Raw genomic sequence first — 16237 nt, forward strand, 5'->3', positions numbered from 1 at the left:
GCTGATCTTCATTACACAGCTACAACAAGGCAAGTCTGTCTGTGAGTTATGCACATTCCAGGCCTATGGACCTTGACAGTGAAACCTGACAGGTCTGAGCAGCACTCCATGTGAACCAATATAACATGCTTATGATGCTTTTCCATTCTCAGAATTTTCTGCAAGGCAAATGGGTCATGTGACAAAGGATGCCCAGGAGTTCCTCAGCAGACATGTTAGTAGCAAAAGGGCTCCCTTTAAGCAGAACAGAAGCACATGCTAGTGCAATACGTTCACTGTCACATACACCCCCCCCCATCTATTTTGTTGCAAATAACAAGTGAGGTCTATGCAGAGACAGGTTGGAAGAAAGAACCTGACACACTTCAGATATGAGGCAGAACCTTGTTGTCATTTCATTCTTACACTGTCTCCCAGCTCCACCTGGTACGTAGGCTGCCTGCCCGTGGACTGTATTGCCAGAGTGGTGCATGCTCTAGTTATCTCCCACTTGGACTACTGCAATGTGCTCTAATTGGGGCTACCTTTGAAGGTGACCCAGAAACTAGAACTAATCCAAAATGAGGCAGCTAGACTGGTGACTGGGAGTGGCTGCTGAGACCACATAACACTAGTCCTGAAAGACCTACATTGGCTCCTGGTACATTTTCGAGCACAATTCAAAGTTTTGGTGCTGACCTTGAAAGCCCTAAAGGGTCTTGGCCTAGTATCTGAAGGAGAGTTTCCACCCCCATCGTTCAGCCCAGACACTGAGGTCCAGCTCCAAGGGCCTTCTGGCGGTTCCCTCCCTGTGAGAAAGGGGGTTACAGGGAACCAGGCAGAGAGCTTTCTTGGTAGTAGTCTGATGTCAAGGAAATAAACCACTGTCTGACTTTTAGAAGATATCTGAATGCAGCCCTGTTTAGGGAAGTTTTTAATGTTTGATGTTTTATGGTATTTTAAATATTTTATTGGAAGCTGCCCAGATGGGTGGGGTATAAATAATAAATCATCATCCTTACTACTACTACTACTACTACTACTACTAAATCTGATGTACTGCAGATGCAGGTCTGGTTGTGCAACCATGGGCATCACATGCCCTTATCAGTCGAATTTTCCTCATAGCACTGCTCTGCACCCCCAGCCTGCCACTTACACCCCAACCTATGGATTTTATCCAACATTACTCATGCTCAGAGCACACCAGTTGAAATGAATGCACCTGATTAATTGGAAGGTTAAAAAAATAATAATGGAAATTTCTACGGTACTTTGCAAATATTCTACACTGCAGTAGTAGGAAGGCCAGGTTCTGGGTAGTCCTCTTCTATCAATGCCACGCTGCTTAAGTGCTGACAACTCAGGTGCTGCTGAGACTGGCACAGAGGCAACAACAGCAGAGGTGAAGGATTGCCCACACGGGGTGCTTCCACAGGTATCCTTTGGGACTTCCCAGAAAAGGCAGCATCCCCGCTGGCAAACGGGCTGCTTCGCTAGGAATGCAGCTTCTTATTTCATCCTCGCTGGTTACCTTCACTTTCTTTTTTGCTTTTAGTAGTGTGACGATCAGGAGGGAGAGGGTATAAAAGGGAGATACAGAGAGAGAGCAGGAAGGAGAAAAGCAAGAGAAACCTCGAAGCAAAACCTCCGAGAAGAGGACTGAGCTTGGCTGCAAAATATTGGTCCGGCAGCAGGTAAGGAGTTGAACTTTTCTCCTGGGTCTAGAATGATTTCCGTTTCTTTTTCAGCTTCTTTGCATTAAAGGAGATTCTGATGTCCTTGCTTGGTGGGGGTGGCAGAATGATTGTTGTTGTTTACCTTTTACCTTTTTGTTTTTTTTAACCTTTTAACCTTTTTATTGTTATTATATTAATTATATTATAGCTGTCGTGATATTATATTATACTATCATATCATATTACATCCAGTGCTTTTTTTTCTTTAAAAATGTTTAGGGGTATTCTCATTTGACCATTCAAAACCACCATTTTATAGTTCAAATCAGGGAAAATAAATACAGTAAATGGTCAGTGCAAAGAACATGCATTACCTCATATTACACAGCTCACAGCAACTTCCACACTGGCATAAGATTGTGTGATTCCCTTCTGGGAAAGGAAAGGAAGCTGCCTTCGGAGGTGGTAACAACAAAATGTTTAGGGGTATGTGTACCCCTGAGTCCCCCCCAGAAAAAAGCCCTGATCATATCATATTATAAACAATAATATTATTAACAATGATGTTCTAGAAGGCTGCCATTTTGCCCCGTGGCAAAGGGCCTAAATAACATGCCATCACCATTGAGCAGAGCTGGTGCTACATTAAGAGTTTTAAGAAACTGCCCTGAAGCCAATGCGCCTGGTCTCCCTTTCGAGGGTTCATTCAATATTTCCCTCTGCAGAGCCCCCCCCCCCCCAGTTGATGGATATTACCACTACAAGAAAGCAGCAGGAACACTTTTTGGCATGTAGAAATGGTATCTATGAGCCATTTCTGATTAGAAAAATGGCATGGCAAGGCTACAAGGCAGGGAAGAATATGCTGGAGGTTCTCTTGGTTCTGGGTTGGTGCTGCCTGATGAGCCTGGATAGCTCAGTTGGTTAGACTGTGGTGCTGCTAATGCCAAGGTTGCAGGTCCCTGTATGGACCAGCTGCATATTCCTGCATTGCAGGGGGTTGGACTAGATGACCCTCAGGGTCCCTTCCAACTCTACAATGCTATGTTTCTACGACTTTCCCGAGTTGCCCTCTCGGGGCTTTCTGTGTCCTTCCATGACTGCGGTACCAAAGATGAAACTTCCCTTCCCCAAGCACTTTAGTCCTGCTGCAAAATCTCCTCCCCATATCAATTAAAACAAACAAACAAACAAACAAACAAACAAACAGACAGACAGACAGACAGACAGACAGACAGAAAAAATCCCACTGATAACACCCCACACTTAATGTATCATGCAGTTAGGTCCTTAGAATGTCTTTAATTCTAAAAAGGATTTTATGCTCTTTTTTCCTTTGCCGTATTTCATTTACTTATTCATTATATTTATATAGTTTTCAGGACAAGATAAGGTTGCTGATAATGGGTTGTCTTCAGCTAACATCTACTCAGAGTAAGCCTATTGAAATTAATGGACCTTAGACATGGTTATTAATTTCAGTGAGTCTATGCTAAGTAAAACTCTCACACAAACATGTTTTAAGGGTTATGTGTGAATGCATGCTGTCAGGGGATCAGGAACAGAGGCACAGGGGAGGAAGGAAATGGAGAGCGAAGGGGAAGAATCTGAGGGCAGCGTAGGGGAGTATGACAGTGACCCGAGAGATTCCATGAGCTTCTCCAGCGGATCGGAAGATTCCCAGAAGGAGGCGCCGATGGTCAGGGCAAGGGGGGTCCCAGGGGGGACGCACCAGAAACAAGGGGCCAGCGGGGACTCCCAAAGCAGCAGCGGGAGATCAGGACCAGCTTCCCCACCAGAGCGTAGTGGGGGGGAAGAGTCCCATGTGTCAGGGCCAGCGTCTCCTCCAGCAGGGAGAGAAGATGAGTCAGGGCTGACCACGCCTCTATCGGAAGGGGGAAGCAGTGACAGGAGCAGTGTAACGGTCAGGAGGAAGGTTGCCGGCTGGGCGCGCGCGCCAAGTTCGAATGTACAGGCATGTGGGACAGCAGAAAACCCAGATTGGGAACCAGGTCCTAAAGCCCGCCGGAGGCAGGGGGAAGATTCAGGGGACTCAGCGTCAGAAGAGTCTAGGAAGGGCAAGACCCCAGCGGACGGGCGGAACCAGAGGAGGAAAGAGCAAAGGAAGAGGTGGAGCAAGGCCAGAGTCTTAAACTGGTGTCTGGGGGGAGGAGATTCAGACGGAGCTTCAGCGGTCTAGAGTTTCAGACGTAGAGCTGCGCGCTGCGGCTGTGAAAGCAAAACTGAACTTCAATAAAGACCTTTGTATATAACAACGAACCGGCGTTGGTCCTTTGTGAGCTGGGACCTCGGGCAGCTCTGACACATGCACATATAGATTTTTGAGAGATTGACAACAGGCAGAATTCTTCACTTTATTGAAATACTACCAACTGCTGTTCAAACAACCCACTGGTAGAGACAGGCCCTAAGTAAATTGATTTTCCCACATAAACCACAGATTATAAAGATGTCCATAAAAGTATGTGGAAAGCTATCGTTTAACTATTACAGTTTTCTTCTCTTTCTCAGATAAACTGAGCCACGAGGAATCACTGTCATGGATATTGCCATAGTGACAGAAACCTTAACAAAACACCTTGCTGAAGTGAAGTCCGCTTTGGATCAAAAGAAATCCGAAGCTATTTTTTAATGATTAATTTTCATAAAAACTTTTAAAAAATGGAAATACCCAACAGATAGGGAAATGCGAGGAGCTGAACTTCAATATTGGAAGAATGAGAAACTGAGAGAAACTGAAAATATTAAATTTGCCCACTTCTCGCAGGAGATCTCTCCCTATGCTGAAATAAATACTTGCTGGCATTCCCCCTTCTACACAAATGTTAATGGGGCAGGAGTCCCTGTCCTCTTTTTCAACTCATCTCCCCCACATCTCCTCTAAAATCTGCTCTGGAAAGTTGCTCCCAACTGGGAAGGTGTGCAAGTCATTCTCTTGGGTGAGGAGAAAACATGATGCACACAGTGATGTTGAAACTGGAAGCTCCTCATATCCTTCAGAAGAAGAATATTGACAAGCTGGAATGAGTACAGAGGAGGGCGACCAAGATGACCAAAGCTTTGGAAACCAAGCCTTATGAGGAGCACTTGAAGGAGCTGGGTATGTTTATCCTGGAAAAGAGGAGATTGAGAGGAGATTCGATAGCCATCTTCAAATATCTCAAGGGTTGTCACACAGAAGAGGGAATAAGCTTGTTTTCTTCTGCTCCGGAGGGTAGGGCCTGATCCAATGGCTTCAAATTACAAGATTGAACATGAGGAAGAAATAGTTTATTTTTTAGAAACATTCTAACATTCTGCAGAGTGCAGAGCAGCTATAGAGCCCACATGACAAGCTGGCTTTGCAAGCCAGGCAGACAAGAAGGACACCAAACTCTCCTCAGAGTGTTCCTAGACTGACACCAAAGCCCGTGTCTTATCTGACATCCTCAGCCTTAGGGGACATACCGGTAATGCAGCACCCCCCCACCCCGCAACGCTACCCTCAAGGGTTTCTACAGCCTCACGCAGAGAGACTCGCCTTCCCTTCCCCCAGCTTGTCCTCCAGCTTCCTGCAGCCTTGGGAGCTGGAGCTCTTTGCCACCCCCACCCTCCAACTCCTCTCAGTGTAGACCCAGCAGGCAGGTAGTTGCCGTTTCCCGTCTGTGTCTCTTGGGGTTTGGGCCTCTCTTCTACACTGGCCCCTGACAGGGATCCCCCACCTTCCTATCGGGACACAGTTTTGCCCCTGCCTCCCGCATACAAAGCAACTGCGTGTTTCCCAACGCCATTGACTCTCTTCTTTCCATGCCATCCTAGTCTTCCCTCTTTCTACCGAGCCAATCTGCATTGGTTCAACTGCTTGCCCCTGGCTGGATGGGTCACCCATCCCTGGCGCAGAAAGACTTGGAGTGTGGCTCCTTACTAGCCGAGGCCCCCTAGCCCCCCTCTTTTCTAACATCCGTTGCTCCTGATGTAACCCCAGCTGTAGGGAGGCTCTGACTAACTCGTCCAGCGACTGCATGGGTTGCATCTTCGCCATCTCATCCAGGATTGATGGGTTCAATCCTGCTCCATACATGGGTGGCAGCGGTCCCGTGTTCTGTCCCCAGCCAACCCTTTGCAATAAGGCTTTGAAAGCAGTCCAGTAAGAGGCCACAGAGCTCCCCCCCCTCCAGTCGCAGATTCAACAGTTGTTGCTCAGCCGCTGCATGCTCCTTGGGGCTCTTGAACATTGCATCCATCTGTCCCCAGAATTCCCGCAGATTTCCCAGCGTGCTGTGCTGGCCCTCCATTAAAGTAATGGCCCAGTCCTTCGCTGGTCCTCCCAGCCAGCTTATCAGATAAGCTATCCGCTGTTTGTCCGAGCTAAATTTGGCTGATCTCACATCCAAAATGTAATTGGATTCCGTTTTAAGGGCAGCATAACGTTCTGTGTCCCCACTGAATTTTGCAGGATGAACCCCAGGCCCCTTGCCAGCCCTGAGGTCCAACCTCCTTTGTTCATCTAGAGCTCCTCCTAGCGTATCGAGCTGTGATTTGAGTTGCCCTGTGTAGCTTCTCAATTCTATTATGGGTCCGTGGGCACTCCTGCCCCTCCCTCTGCTCCCCCAGCTGCATTCCCCACGTTCCGCACTTGCCTTTCCATCACGTTCTCTGTTGGCCTCCGGCATGAGAGAAAAAGTGAGTCCGGGCAATCTGTTATGGCTTGGTCTCTCCCACAAACGTGAGACGAATCTGGCTTTTAATTATTTCAGATTTATTGCTAAAGCAACAAACTAAGACGGAGCTTCTCTACTCACCACCCTCCCCAGAAGATGGAGTTGCCCGGCTCAGCTCCTCCCCCTTCCCCAACACGGAAGCCCCCACCTTCTCTTCCCGTATCTTTCGTGCATCTCTCCTACTTTTGAAATCCTAAGAGATTTAGCAGAGCGTATTTCCTGCATTCCCAGGTCTTGCCCACTATCATAGTCATAGGCGCCGACTCCATGGGGCTTGAGGGGGCCCGAGCCCCCTCAAAAATTCGTTTGGGGGGGCTCAGCCCCCCCAATAATCTCGGGCGGCGGTGGGCGCGTCCGCAGATTTATAGGGCGCCCGGCGCGCACCAGCTCAATAACGGGCACCGGTGCGGCGGGGGGCGCCGGGCCGGGGGAGGGGGGCGGCCGGCCTGTCTCCTTGGCAACCCCATTGAGCAGCGCCGGCTCCCCCGGGAGGGCCATCCCCCCGCGCCGCCGATCGCCAACACCGCCGACGCTGTGGCTGCCCGAGCCCGAGCCCGAACCTGAGCCCGAGCCAAAGCCAGAGCCAGAGCCCGAGCCCAAGCCCGTCAGTCAGGAAGGAAGGAAGGAAGGAAGGAAGGAAGGAGAAATGGGGAGGGAGACGAGGGAGGAAAATTGCGCGCAGGGTGAAGAAAGGAGAAGGGCGAACGAGACGAGCTTCCAACCCAAAAAAGGGCTGGAAGACTGGGAGGATGAAGGATTGGGAAAGAAAGCGACGCCTTCCCCGCCCGCGACGTCGCCCGCTTGTCATTGGCAGCGCAGCGGGCGCCCAGAGGGGCTGGGCACCGGCGCAGGGCCGCTCCGCAGCCGCGGAGGACAGCTGCGCGGCTAGCAAGGTGCGCCGCGTAGAGCGCAGTCCTTGTGTGGCCCGGTGGCCAGGCAAGCTCGGGCGGGGACCCCCATGCGAATCTAAGACGGGAGAAGAGGGCAGAGCAAAGGGGGTCCCTTCCCCAACCTCTGGCTCTGAGACTTCCCTGCGCCCCAGAAAAGCGAAAGGATTTTCTCTTCTTCTTTTTTATAAATATTTTATTAAGTTTTCAAATACAAAGTTAGAAACATACACTGAAGAAAAAAGTAAAAGAACAAGAAAAAGAAAAAAAGAAAAAGAAGAAAAGAAAACCAACCATTCAACACATTTTTTATATAGCCTACTGGACTTCCTTGCATCTCCCTTACCCTGCATTCTTTATAATAAAGATATCAGCAAATTATTACCTTGTTTCGTACCTTATTTTGTACTTTTCAAATACTATACCTCTAAATTTAACATAGTTTTCATCAGTTACTTATATCTTAAATTAAACATAGTATTACCTTAGATTTTGACCTTTTCTTACTTAAAATATAATTTCCTGTTTCCCAAATCTAATTGCTGAAGCTATAGTTTCCGAATCGTGTAAATTTTTAACATTCATACAACTTATATTGTTTTTGTAAATAGTCCTTAAATTTTTTCCAGTCCTCTTCCGTTGTTTCTTCTCCCAAATCTCGGATTCTGCCAGTCATTTCAGCCAGTTCCATGTAGTCCATCAATTGCGTCTGCCACTCTTCCAGTGTGGGCAAATCTTGTGTCTTCCAATATTTTGCGATAAGTATTCTTGCTGCTGTAGTTGCATACATAAAGGAAGTTCTATCCTTCTTTAACACTTTCTGGCCAACAATGCCCAAGAGGAAGGCCTCTGGTTTCTTGGGAAAGGTATACTTAAATACCTTTTTTAACTCATTATAGATCATTTCCCAGAAGGCCTTCACTTTTGGACAAGTCCACCAGAGGTGAAAGAATGTCCCTTCAGCCTCCTTACATTTCCAACATTTATTATCAGACAGGTGATATATTTTTGCAAGCTTGACTGGGGTCATGTACCACCTATAAATCATTTTCATAATATTTTCCTTCAAGGCATTACATGCCGTGAATTTCATTCCGGTGGTCCATAACCTTTCCTAGTCCTCAAACATGATGTTATACCCAATATCCTGAGCCCATTTTATCATGGCTGATTTGACTGTCTCATCCTGAGTGATTTTCTCTTCAACCTGCCCTCCATCCTCTTGCAGAAAACTCTTTGCCTGCCCTGCCCGTATCTCGTTTTTGCTTTTTAATTCCACACACGCACCCTTCGGACTTCGTGGCAATCGGGCGCACGGGTGCGTTTCCTAAGAGAGTGAGGACCCCCGCCTCCTCCCCACCTGCTCCCTCGCCAGCCAGCCAGCCGCGCGCCCTAGCCGGAGAGCCCCGGCCGTCCCCGTCGCGCAATCGGCTGGATCTCCCTTCAGCAGGCCGTGCTCACAACTCGGCCCAGGGACCCCCAGCAGCGGATCTCCGGCTCAGCTGAAGAATCCGGCAACAAGCCCCCTCCTCCCCAATCGCTCCGCCGAAATACGCTCCAAAACCCCCCAGATAGGCCGCCGGCCGCCAAGTCTTGTGGCGCCCTGAGCGAGGGTCTCTCCCCAACACCGCCACCTCGAACTGCGTTCTCCCGGCTACCCGAGCGAACCAGCGGCAGGACCCCGGTATGGGCCCCCCCAATATTTTTTATAAGTCGGCGCCCCTGATCATAGTTCTCACACATCTATCTGTCCCTTTGGTCAGAGCTCAGATTACAGCTGCTCTCCCCCTCCTCTCTGCTTTCTGCTGTTAACTGTCCTCTCCCTCTGCCTGCTTCTTCTCCTCCTGTCAGCATCCAGAAATTGAGCTGGATCTGATGCACAGCGCAAGTGAAACATGTTCTTAAATAAACTGAAATTTGGCTAACAACACTTGGCTCTAGAGTCCCTGCTGCCATACTTGTCCCAAGTCTCTTTCTCAGTTGCCATAATTCTCCTCATGAAGTTCCATTTTCAACACCACAGAAGCTTCAACATGGAACATAAGTCCCTTGCACTTCGCTCTCACTTCGCCAAAGCAGTGTTGTAAATCAGATGGTGTTGGGCAGAGTCTGAGAAGCTTGTGCTCAGACTGATTGATCACAGGGCCGTGCAAACCTAAGGCTACCTGGGGAGACGCTTTGCCACTTTTTGAGGGCTTCCAAGTGGCAGATTGAAGTGCTTGCTTAGTAATGTAGATGTTGCTTGCTGCTGAGAATAAAATCTTAAATCTTCTCACTCACTTGTGTTCTGTATTGCCTCAATATCTCAGTTTAAAAGAACCACCTTGCATTTGGCAAAACAACCATTCATAACATTGCCACCAGAGTACTAAAGAGCTGAGGATAAAACATGCCAATGGAGGATTATATTTTTAAGAGAGACCTTTATTCCAGGTAGGGTACCCCTCCTTTTCTTAGATTCCTATGTTGCTCTGCTTTAATGAACAAGGAAACAAACAACAAAACCAAGAACTCTGCCTCTCACTTTAGGTTTATCTGTGGCCTGTAAGGCTTAGCACCAGAAAGGCCAGGGTGAAGCTGCAAAGCTCTTTTTAAAAATGTATAAGCAAAAAATTCACAAAACTCAGACACCTCTTAATTATTTTAAGATCAGAAATAACCTCCCACCCATGAAAATATCAAATAAGTATGGAGGAAAGTAAACCCACTTAACTTCCTCCACAAAGAGCCCCTGGATTTAGGTAGGCTCAATCCAATTTGTAGGGTCTCCAATGCCTGCAAATTTCACCCACTTTGGCCAAAAGGGAATTATTTGATTCCTCATTATAATGAATGGGGACACAGAGCTTTATTTGGTTAGAGTTGTCTGGAACCTAAAACACAGATATAAGCAGAGAGAGTACATGCACAGATACTTGGTAACACCTAGTGAGTTTGAATGTGTTTTGCTAGTTGTCAATAAAAACTATATTACTTTGTCTGTTTATTTGTGTTGGCAGCCAGTGGGGGAACATTTCAACCTCCAAGGCTTTAAGGCTGTAAGGCTTTACAGAAAAGTTGCATTCTGAGGAGGGCTAAACTCATTCCACAAATAAGAGCTGGTGTTGCTGACTCCCAGCTTGATGCATAGCCTATGCATAGCCATCTCTTAGTGCAGCTGCTAGTAGCTGTCAGTGTAGCCCCCTCCGACAGCTGGAAAAACTTGGATTTTTATCTCAGCAGCTGGTAAAATCAAGCATGGACTATAACAATCTCAAAAACAATTGGCTAGTGATTGGAATGAACAAGTTCAATGTGCACTGAATTAGTTTGAAAAACATCTGAACTACATGTGAAAGTAGTTCCCATAATTGCTGGGTAACCTGAACATGAATTAAGTTGATGTTGGAGCAAAATGAAGAATGATTTCTGGCTCATCTTCAAGTTCATTGCCACTTTCTAAGTGCTTTAGAGTATTTCTACAAAAAAAATTGCCAAGGGTAATTTGGATGAACTTGAAGTGAACTGAACATAAAGAGAACTGGTTTGTTTCATAATGGGATGAACATGAATGGGAATTAGTTCTTTTATGGACATGTTGAACTTGAACTAGTTCCAAGCTCTGATGTGGACAGAGACCTGAAAAACCAAGAAAAAAAAAGGAAAATAAAAAGCACATATCCCTCAGAAACAAAACAAAACAAAAAGAAAGAAAGAATAAGAAGCACCAATCTGGAGTTATTTGTGGCAGGAGGACACCCAAACCTCCCTCTACTCCAACTATGTTGAGGATGAACCACTCTTTCTCTGTTTCATAGCATCCTAAAATACAAGGAAATTTGTGGGTATGTGTATGCTTATTTCCAGAGGAGAAACCCTCCTCAAAGGCTCCGGCTTCCCCTACCCACACACCCAGCTGGTGAAGAAAAGAAAAGATTAATCATTACAACAAGGAGGCTGAGAGAAAACAGGCTTGTGGTTCAGGTTAGGACACCTAAATTTGGACTGTTGCCTATAGCTTTCCCATGCCTGGATTAAATGATTTTTTACAACTAAAATTAGAACAGTTGGGGAAATAATTGCAGTAGGGAGGATTCAGGGGGGAAAAAATTAAAATTTTAATATTTATAATTTTATTGAGATTAAGTCAATAAGGCAAAAGGAAAGAATAGCAATCAAAGGAGGAAGAGAATACATTATAACATTTAAAAAAGCAGCAATAACAAAATAACCACAAAATATACTAAAGGCTACAAAACTATATAGTATATTTTTGCATGGATAAGCATGTCTCGCAGGATCCCACCCAAGACGATATCTGTGTTAGATCTTGTTTAATTTCAACTGCTTCAGATTTTGATATCTCCTCATTAAGATCAGTAACTTTTTGATCCAGGGCTGTAATTTTAAGATTCGCCTTTGCTAAATTATCCTTCAGACATTAATTCTGCATCACAATTTCCTTAAGTGTAGCAGCAATAGAACTCTCTGAAGCCATTTCTCTTCTCTTCTTTTCTCCATACTTTACATTTTGCTGCAGCAAATTTGCTGCATGTTGGAGGAAGGAGAGACATCCGTCGTTTTAACACTGACAGGTAGGATATAAGAAGAAGAAGAAGAAGAAGAGGATTTGATATCCCTCTTTATCACTACCCTGAGGAGTCTCAAAGCGGCTAACATTCTCCTTTCCCTTCCTCCCCCACAACAAGCACTCTGTGAGGTGAGTGGGGCTGAGAGACTTCAGAGAAGTGTGACTGGCCCAAGGTCACCCAGCAGCTGCATGTGGAGGAGCGGAGACGCGAACCCGGTTCCCCAGATTATGAGTCTATCGCTCTTAACCACTACACCACACAAAAATTGTCCAGGCAGGCTACTGATTAAGCTTTGTTACAGTAGGGCTGCCTTATGTCTGGGATTCGTCCGTTGGAAGTAGTGTCCAGGCAGAATTTTTGAAAATTGGTAAAAATGTCTGTGAAATGTCAGAAGTGTTGATTTTTTGGGGGTAGATTTCCTTTAAAATAGCTCTAAATAGCTTTCAAATAGAAAGATGAGATAATGCGTGTTGTACCTGGATGTCTCTTCCCAGGTAGATGTATTGGCTGTTTACTTGGGTTTCTTAGGCTCAGCAACCTTTGCCTGAACTTTCTCTGCATCTTCCACAGCGTTTTCCAGGAAATTCATCAGCAAGCAGAATATGGTAGCAAAAGAATTGACCCCACCATAGAGAGACCCCAACACAGGTATGAAATCCAGAACCAGCTCTACCACTGTGATTGCTCCCCACATTGCTGTCCTCTCCAGGAGATCCATGGCGAATTCTTTCGTGATATCACCGGTGCTTGGGGTATGTTCAATAACAGATTTCAACTCCTCAAAAGGTTTCCTCACACGATTTGCTAGTATATTGAGGGAATCGTCATCCAAGCCAAAAACTTTGCAGATATCCCTCATTGTCGATACCACAATTGCAATGTCACAACTAAGCGAGAGGAATGGGATAGGAATCATCCCAACAGTACAACTCACAATGGCTCTTTTCCATATCAGGCTCTTCATAGCAGCCTTTTTCTTTTTAATGCTATGTTTTGTTAAAATCGGAAGACACATAATCAAAACAACTCTCTTGATTTCATCCTGTTCCTTCTCAATGGTCTCTTGAAGGAGGGGGAAATCATACTTGCTCAAATCCCACCTTGATATTAGAAAGACCCTTGGAGAAGACACACCTAATGCCTTCAAATTATCATAGCTATCTTTCCGTATAATGTCAAGAGTTTCCTTCTCAGACTGCATCATCTCATCGGTGTCCCCCACATCGATGCCTTTTGTCCGCCTGTCATTATCTATATCGATATCCACTTTGCTGCGCACATAGTAGAATTTCTTCTTACTTTTCTGGATCTCAAGAGCCAATTTGGTGTCATCCTCAGTGAAGCGTCCCGAGGAGACAAAGATGAAAAAATCATAACTGTTGAAATTGACCTTCTTTAGGTATTCCTTTGTACTAAAATTAGTTGTTCCAATTCCTGGTAAATCCCAAATTTTTAAGTTGGGGAATGTGGGGTGTGAATATTCTTGTGGCACCGTTGTTGTTTCTGTCACCCCAGTTGGAGCTGCACTCTCTCCATGATCTTTCATTCCTCGCAGGGCATTGACAAAAGATGATTTCCCGGCACCTGCTTTTCCTGTGATGGCAATTTCCAACGTGATGTTATTTAATAAATTTGACTGCTGTTGAGCTTCAGCTGAAACAGCTTCAAATGTTTTTTTCTCCAAAGCAGCCTTCAATTCAGCAAGGTCTATTCTTAAGGTTTCTATTGCTATGGCAAGATCCATGACAGGGATTCCTTGTGGCTCAGTTTATCTGAGAAGGAGAAGAAAACTCTAATAGTTAAATGATATCTTTCCACATACTTTTCTGGTCATCTTTACAATCTGCGGTTTATGTGGGAAAATCAATTTACTTAGGGCATGTCACTGAGACTAGTGGGTTGTTTGAGCAGCAGTTGGTAGTATTTCAATAAAGTGAAGAATTGCGCCTGTTGTCAATCTCTCAGAAATCTATATGTGCATGCATTCACACAAAACCCTTAAAACATGTTTATGTGAGATGTGGATCTTTTTTGAACTCAAATTGTTCATTCCTCTAGAGCAGGCATGGCCAAACTTGGCCCTCCAGCTGTTTTGGGACTACAACTCCGATCATCCCTGACCACTAGTCCTGTTAGCCTGGGATGATGGGAGTTGTAGTCCCAAAACAGCTGGAGGGCCGGGTTTGGCCATGCCTGCTCTAGAGATTTGACTCTAGAGGAAGCATTTACAAACATACACTAAGGATTCCACTCTTTTTTTTGCTAAAACTTTGGATAAAACACTTAATAAAAAAAATAAGCCAATGCACTGTGCGTATCCCTAGTATATTCTGGCCAAGTCTTGTCCTGCCACTTTCACAAAAGTGACCATAAAATGAAGAATATTTTTAGAAATATCACCACCAAGGGGGAGATAAAAAAAGGAGTCAAAGGGTAGAAATAAGTGATGCAGAAAGAGCCCAGAAATATTCTTAAAGTGCAGTACTGGGGAAAATATCCACACTGGGTTCTTGTCAGCTAACCTTTACCCAGCGATGACTCAATGAAATTAATAACCATGCCTACAATCCATTAATTTTAATAGGTCTACTCTGAGTAAATGTTAGTTGACGACAACCCATTACCAGCAACATTATCTTGTCCTGAAAGCCATATAAATATAATGAATAAATGAATGAAATACTGCTAAAGGAAAAAAGAGCATTAAAGACATTTTGAGGACTTAGCTGCACGATACATTAAGTGTGGGGTGTTATCAGTGGGGTTTTGTTTGTTTGTTTCTTTGTTTGAATTGATATGGGGAGGCGATTTTGCAGCAGGACTAAAGTGCATGGAGAAGGGAAGTTTTATCTTTGGTACCACAGTCATGGAAGGACACAGAAAGCCCCGAAAGGGCGACTCGGGAAAGTCGTAGAATCATAGTACTGTAGAGTTGGAAGGGACCCTGAGGATCATCTAGTCCAACCCCCTGCAATGCAGGAATATGCGGCTGATCCATTCAGGGACCTGCAGCCTTGGTGTTATTGGCACCATGGTCTAACCCACATAGCTATCCATGCTCATTAGGCAGCACCTACCCAGAACGAAGAGAAGCTCCAGCATCTTCTGCCCTGCCCCGAACCCTTGCCATGCAGTTTTTCTAATCAGAAGTGGTGCACAGATAGCATTTTTACACAACAGCAAGTGCTGGGACGCAGCTGTGTTCCTGCTGCTTTCTTGAAGGAACTGGGGGGGGGGGTCTGCAGAGGGATATATTGAATTAACACGCAAAAGGGTGGCATTGGCTTCAGGGCAGCTACTTAAAACTCTTATGCTTTGCTTGTGCACTAAGGGGCAGCCCAGATGGTCTCTGCCTCGTCAGCACTCAGGGCATTGTTTGGAGAATAGAAGTTGCTGTAGTCCTCTCTTCTGCACCCCATTCCCCGCTCTGACAAAGAGGGTGGGGTAGGGTTGGCAGACGTTCCCAGTACAATATGCATGTGTGCTTGGGCCCAGGGTCCTTTGCCTCACCATCCTCACTACTGACTCCCTGTTGCTACTCAGCTTCAAAGAAAAAAAACAAACGAAACAAGTGTCCCTGGATTCATTGGGGAAAAACCTAGTAACCATAGGGTGGGGTCATGAACTGCATTGCAATGCTAATAAACCTCTTTTATTAAACTTGGGGGGGGGGATTAGTAGCACCAGCTCTGCTTGCTCCCTGGTGATGGCATGTTATTTATTCCCTTTGCTGCGGGGAAGAAGGGCAGCCTTCTCCAACATCATTGTTAATAATATTGTTTTTGTTTATAATATGATATGATATATGATATCACAGTAGCTATAATGTAATGGTTAATATAATAAAAATGTAAAAAATAACAATAAAAAGGTAAAAGGTAGACGACAACAACAACAATTGTATCTGTCCCCCACCAAACAAGGAGCTCAGAGTCTCCTTTAACGCAAACAAGCTCAAAAAGAAACGCAAAGTTCAACTCCTTACCTGCTGCCGAACCGATTTTTTGCAGCCAAGCTCAGTCCTCTTCTCGGAGGTTTTGCTTCGAGGTTTCTCGTGCTTTGATCCGTCCTGCTCTCTCCCTCTGTCTCCCTTTTATACCCTCTCTCCCTCCTGACCCTCACACTACTAAAAGCAAAAAGGAAAGCGAAGGTAGCCAGCGAGGATGAAATAAGATCGCAACAAATAGCCGAAGCCGCATTCCTGGCCAAGCAGCCCGTTTGCCAGCGGGGATGCTGCCTTTTTTGGGAAGTCCCAAAGGATCACCTGTGGAAGCATCCCATGGAAGTAATCTTTTACCTGTGCTGTTATTGCCTCTGTGTCAGTCTCAGCAGCACCTGAGTTGTCGGCACTTCTTACTACAGCTGTGTGGAATATTTGCAAAGTACCGTAGAAATTTCCT

At 45.6% G+C, this 16237-nt stretch overlaps 3 protein-coding genes and 2 pseudogenes across 13 annotated transcripts in view; 1 reads left to right on the forward strand and 4 right to left on the reverse strand.

The window, feature by feature from the left end:
• The window catches only part of LOC310712383 (interferon-inducible GTPase 5-like), a 323482-nt gene that overhangs the window by 85229 nt on the left and 222016 nt on the right, over positions 1 to 16237 (reverse strand). For 3 of the 7 annotated variants that reach the window (XM_083515365.1, XM_083515368.1, XM_083515369.1), the window contains one exon: positions 12334 to 13609. The exons of 3 other annotated variants lie outside the window; for them this stretch is intronic. In XM_083515365.1, the coding sequence (XP_083371491.1) occupies positions 12349 to 13581 (1233 nt within the window). In that variant the 5' untranslated portion in view covers positions 13582 to 13609 and the 3' untranslated portion in view covers positions 12334 to 12348. Of the gene's footprint in view, positions 1 to 12333; positions 13610 to 15822; positions 15964 to 16237 lie in introns of those variants that run through there. One more of the 7 variants, XM_083515367.1, reaches the window with a different exon arrangement.
• The window catches only part of LOC310712385 (interferon-inducible GTPase 5-like), a 190647-nt gene that overhangs the window by 59971 nt on the left and 114439 nt on the right, over positions 1 to 16237 (reverse strand). The gene's annotated exons all lie outside the window — the stretch shown is intronic.
• The window catches only part of LOC310712399 (interferon-inducible GTPase 5-like), a 65864-nt gene that overhangs the window by 39561 nt on the left and 10066 nt on the right, over positions 1 to 16237 (reverse strand). The window lies entirely within an intron of this gene.
• The window catches only part of LOC310712403 (interferon-inducible GTPase 5-like), a 144657-nt pseudogene that overhangs the window by 14046 nt on the left and 114374 nt on the right, over positions 1 to 16237 (reverse strand). The gene's annotated exons all lie outside the window — the stretch shown is intronic.
• LOC310712395 (interferon-inducible GTPase 5-like) overlaps positions 1279 to 16237 on the forward strand; it is a 195324-nt pseudogene continuing 180365 nt past the window's right edge. Inside the window, exons 1-2 of the transcript XR_014530096.1 lie at positions 1279 to 1384; positions 1538 to 1676. The product of XR_014530096.1 is annotated as an interferon-inducible GTPase 5-like (transcript). The remainder of the gene's footprint in view (positions 1385 to 1537; positions 1677 to 16237) is intronic.

Source organism: Podarcis liolepis (assembly GCF_965112155.1).
Source record: "Podarcis liolepis genome assembly, chromosome: 7".
Classification (NCBI taxonomy): domain Eukaryota; kingdom Metazoa; phylum Chordata; class Lepidosauria; order Squamata; family Lacertidae; genus Podarcis; species Podarcis liolepis.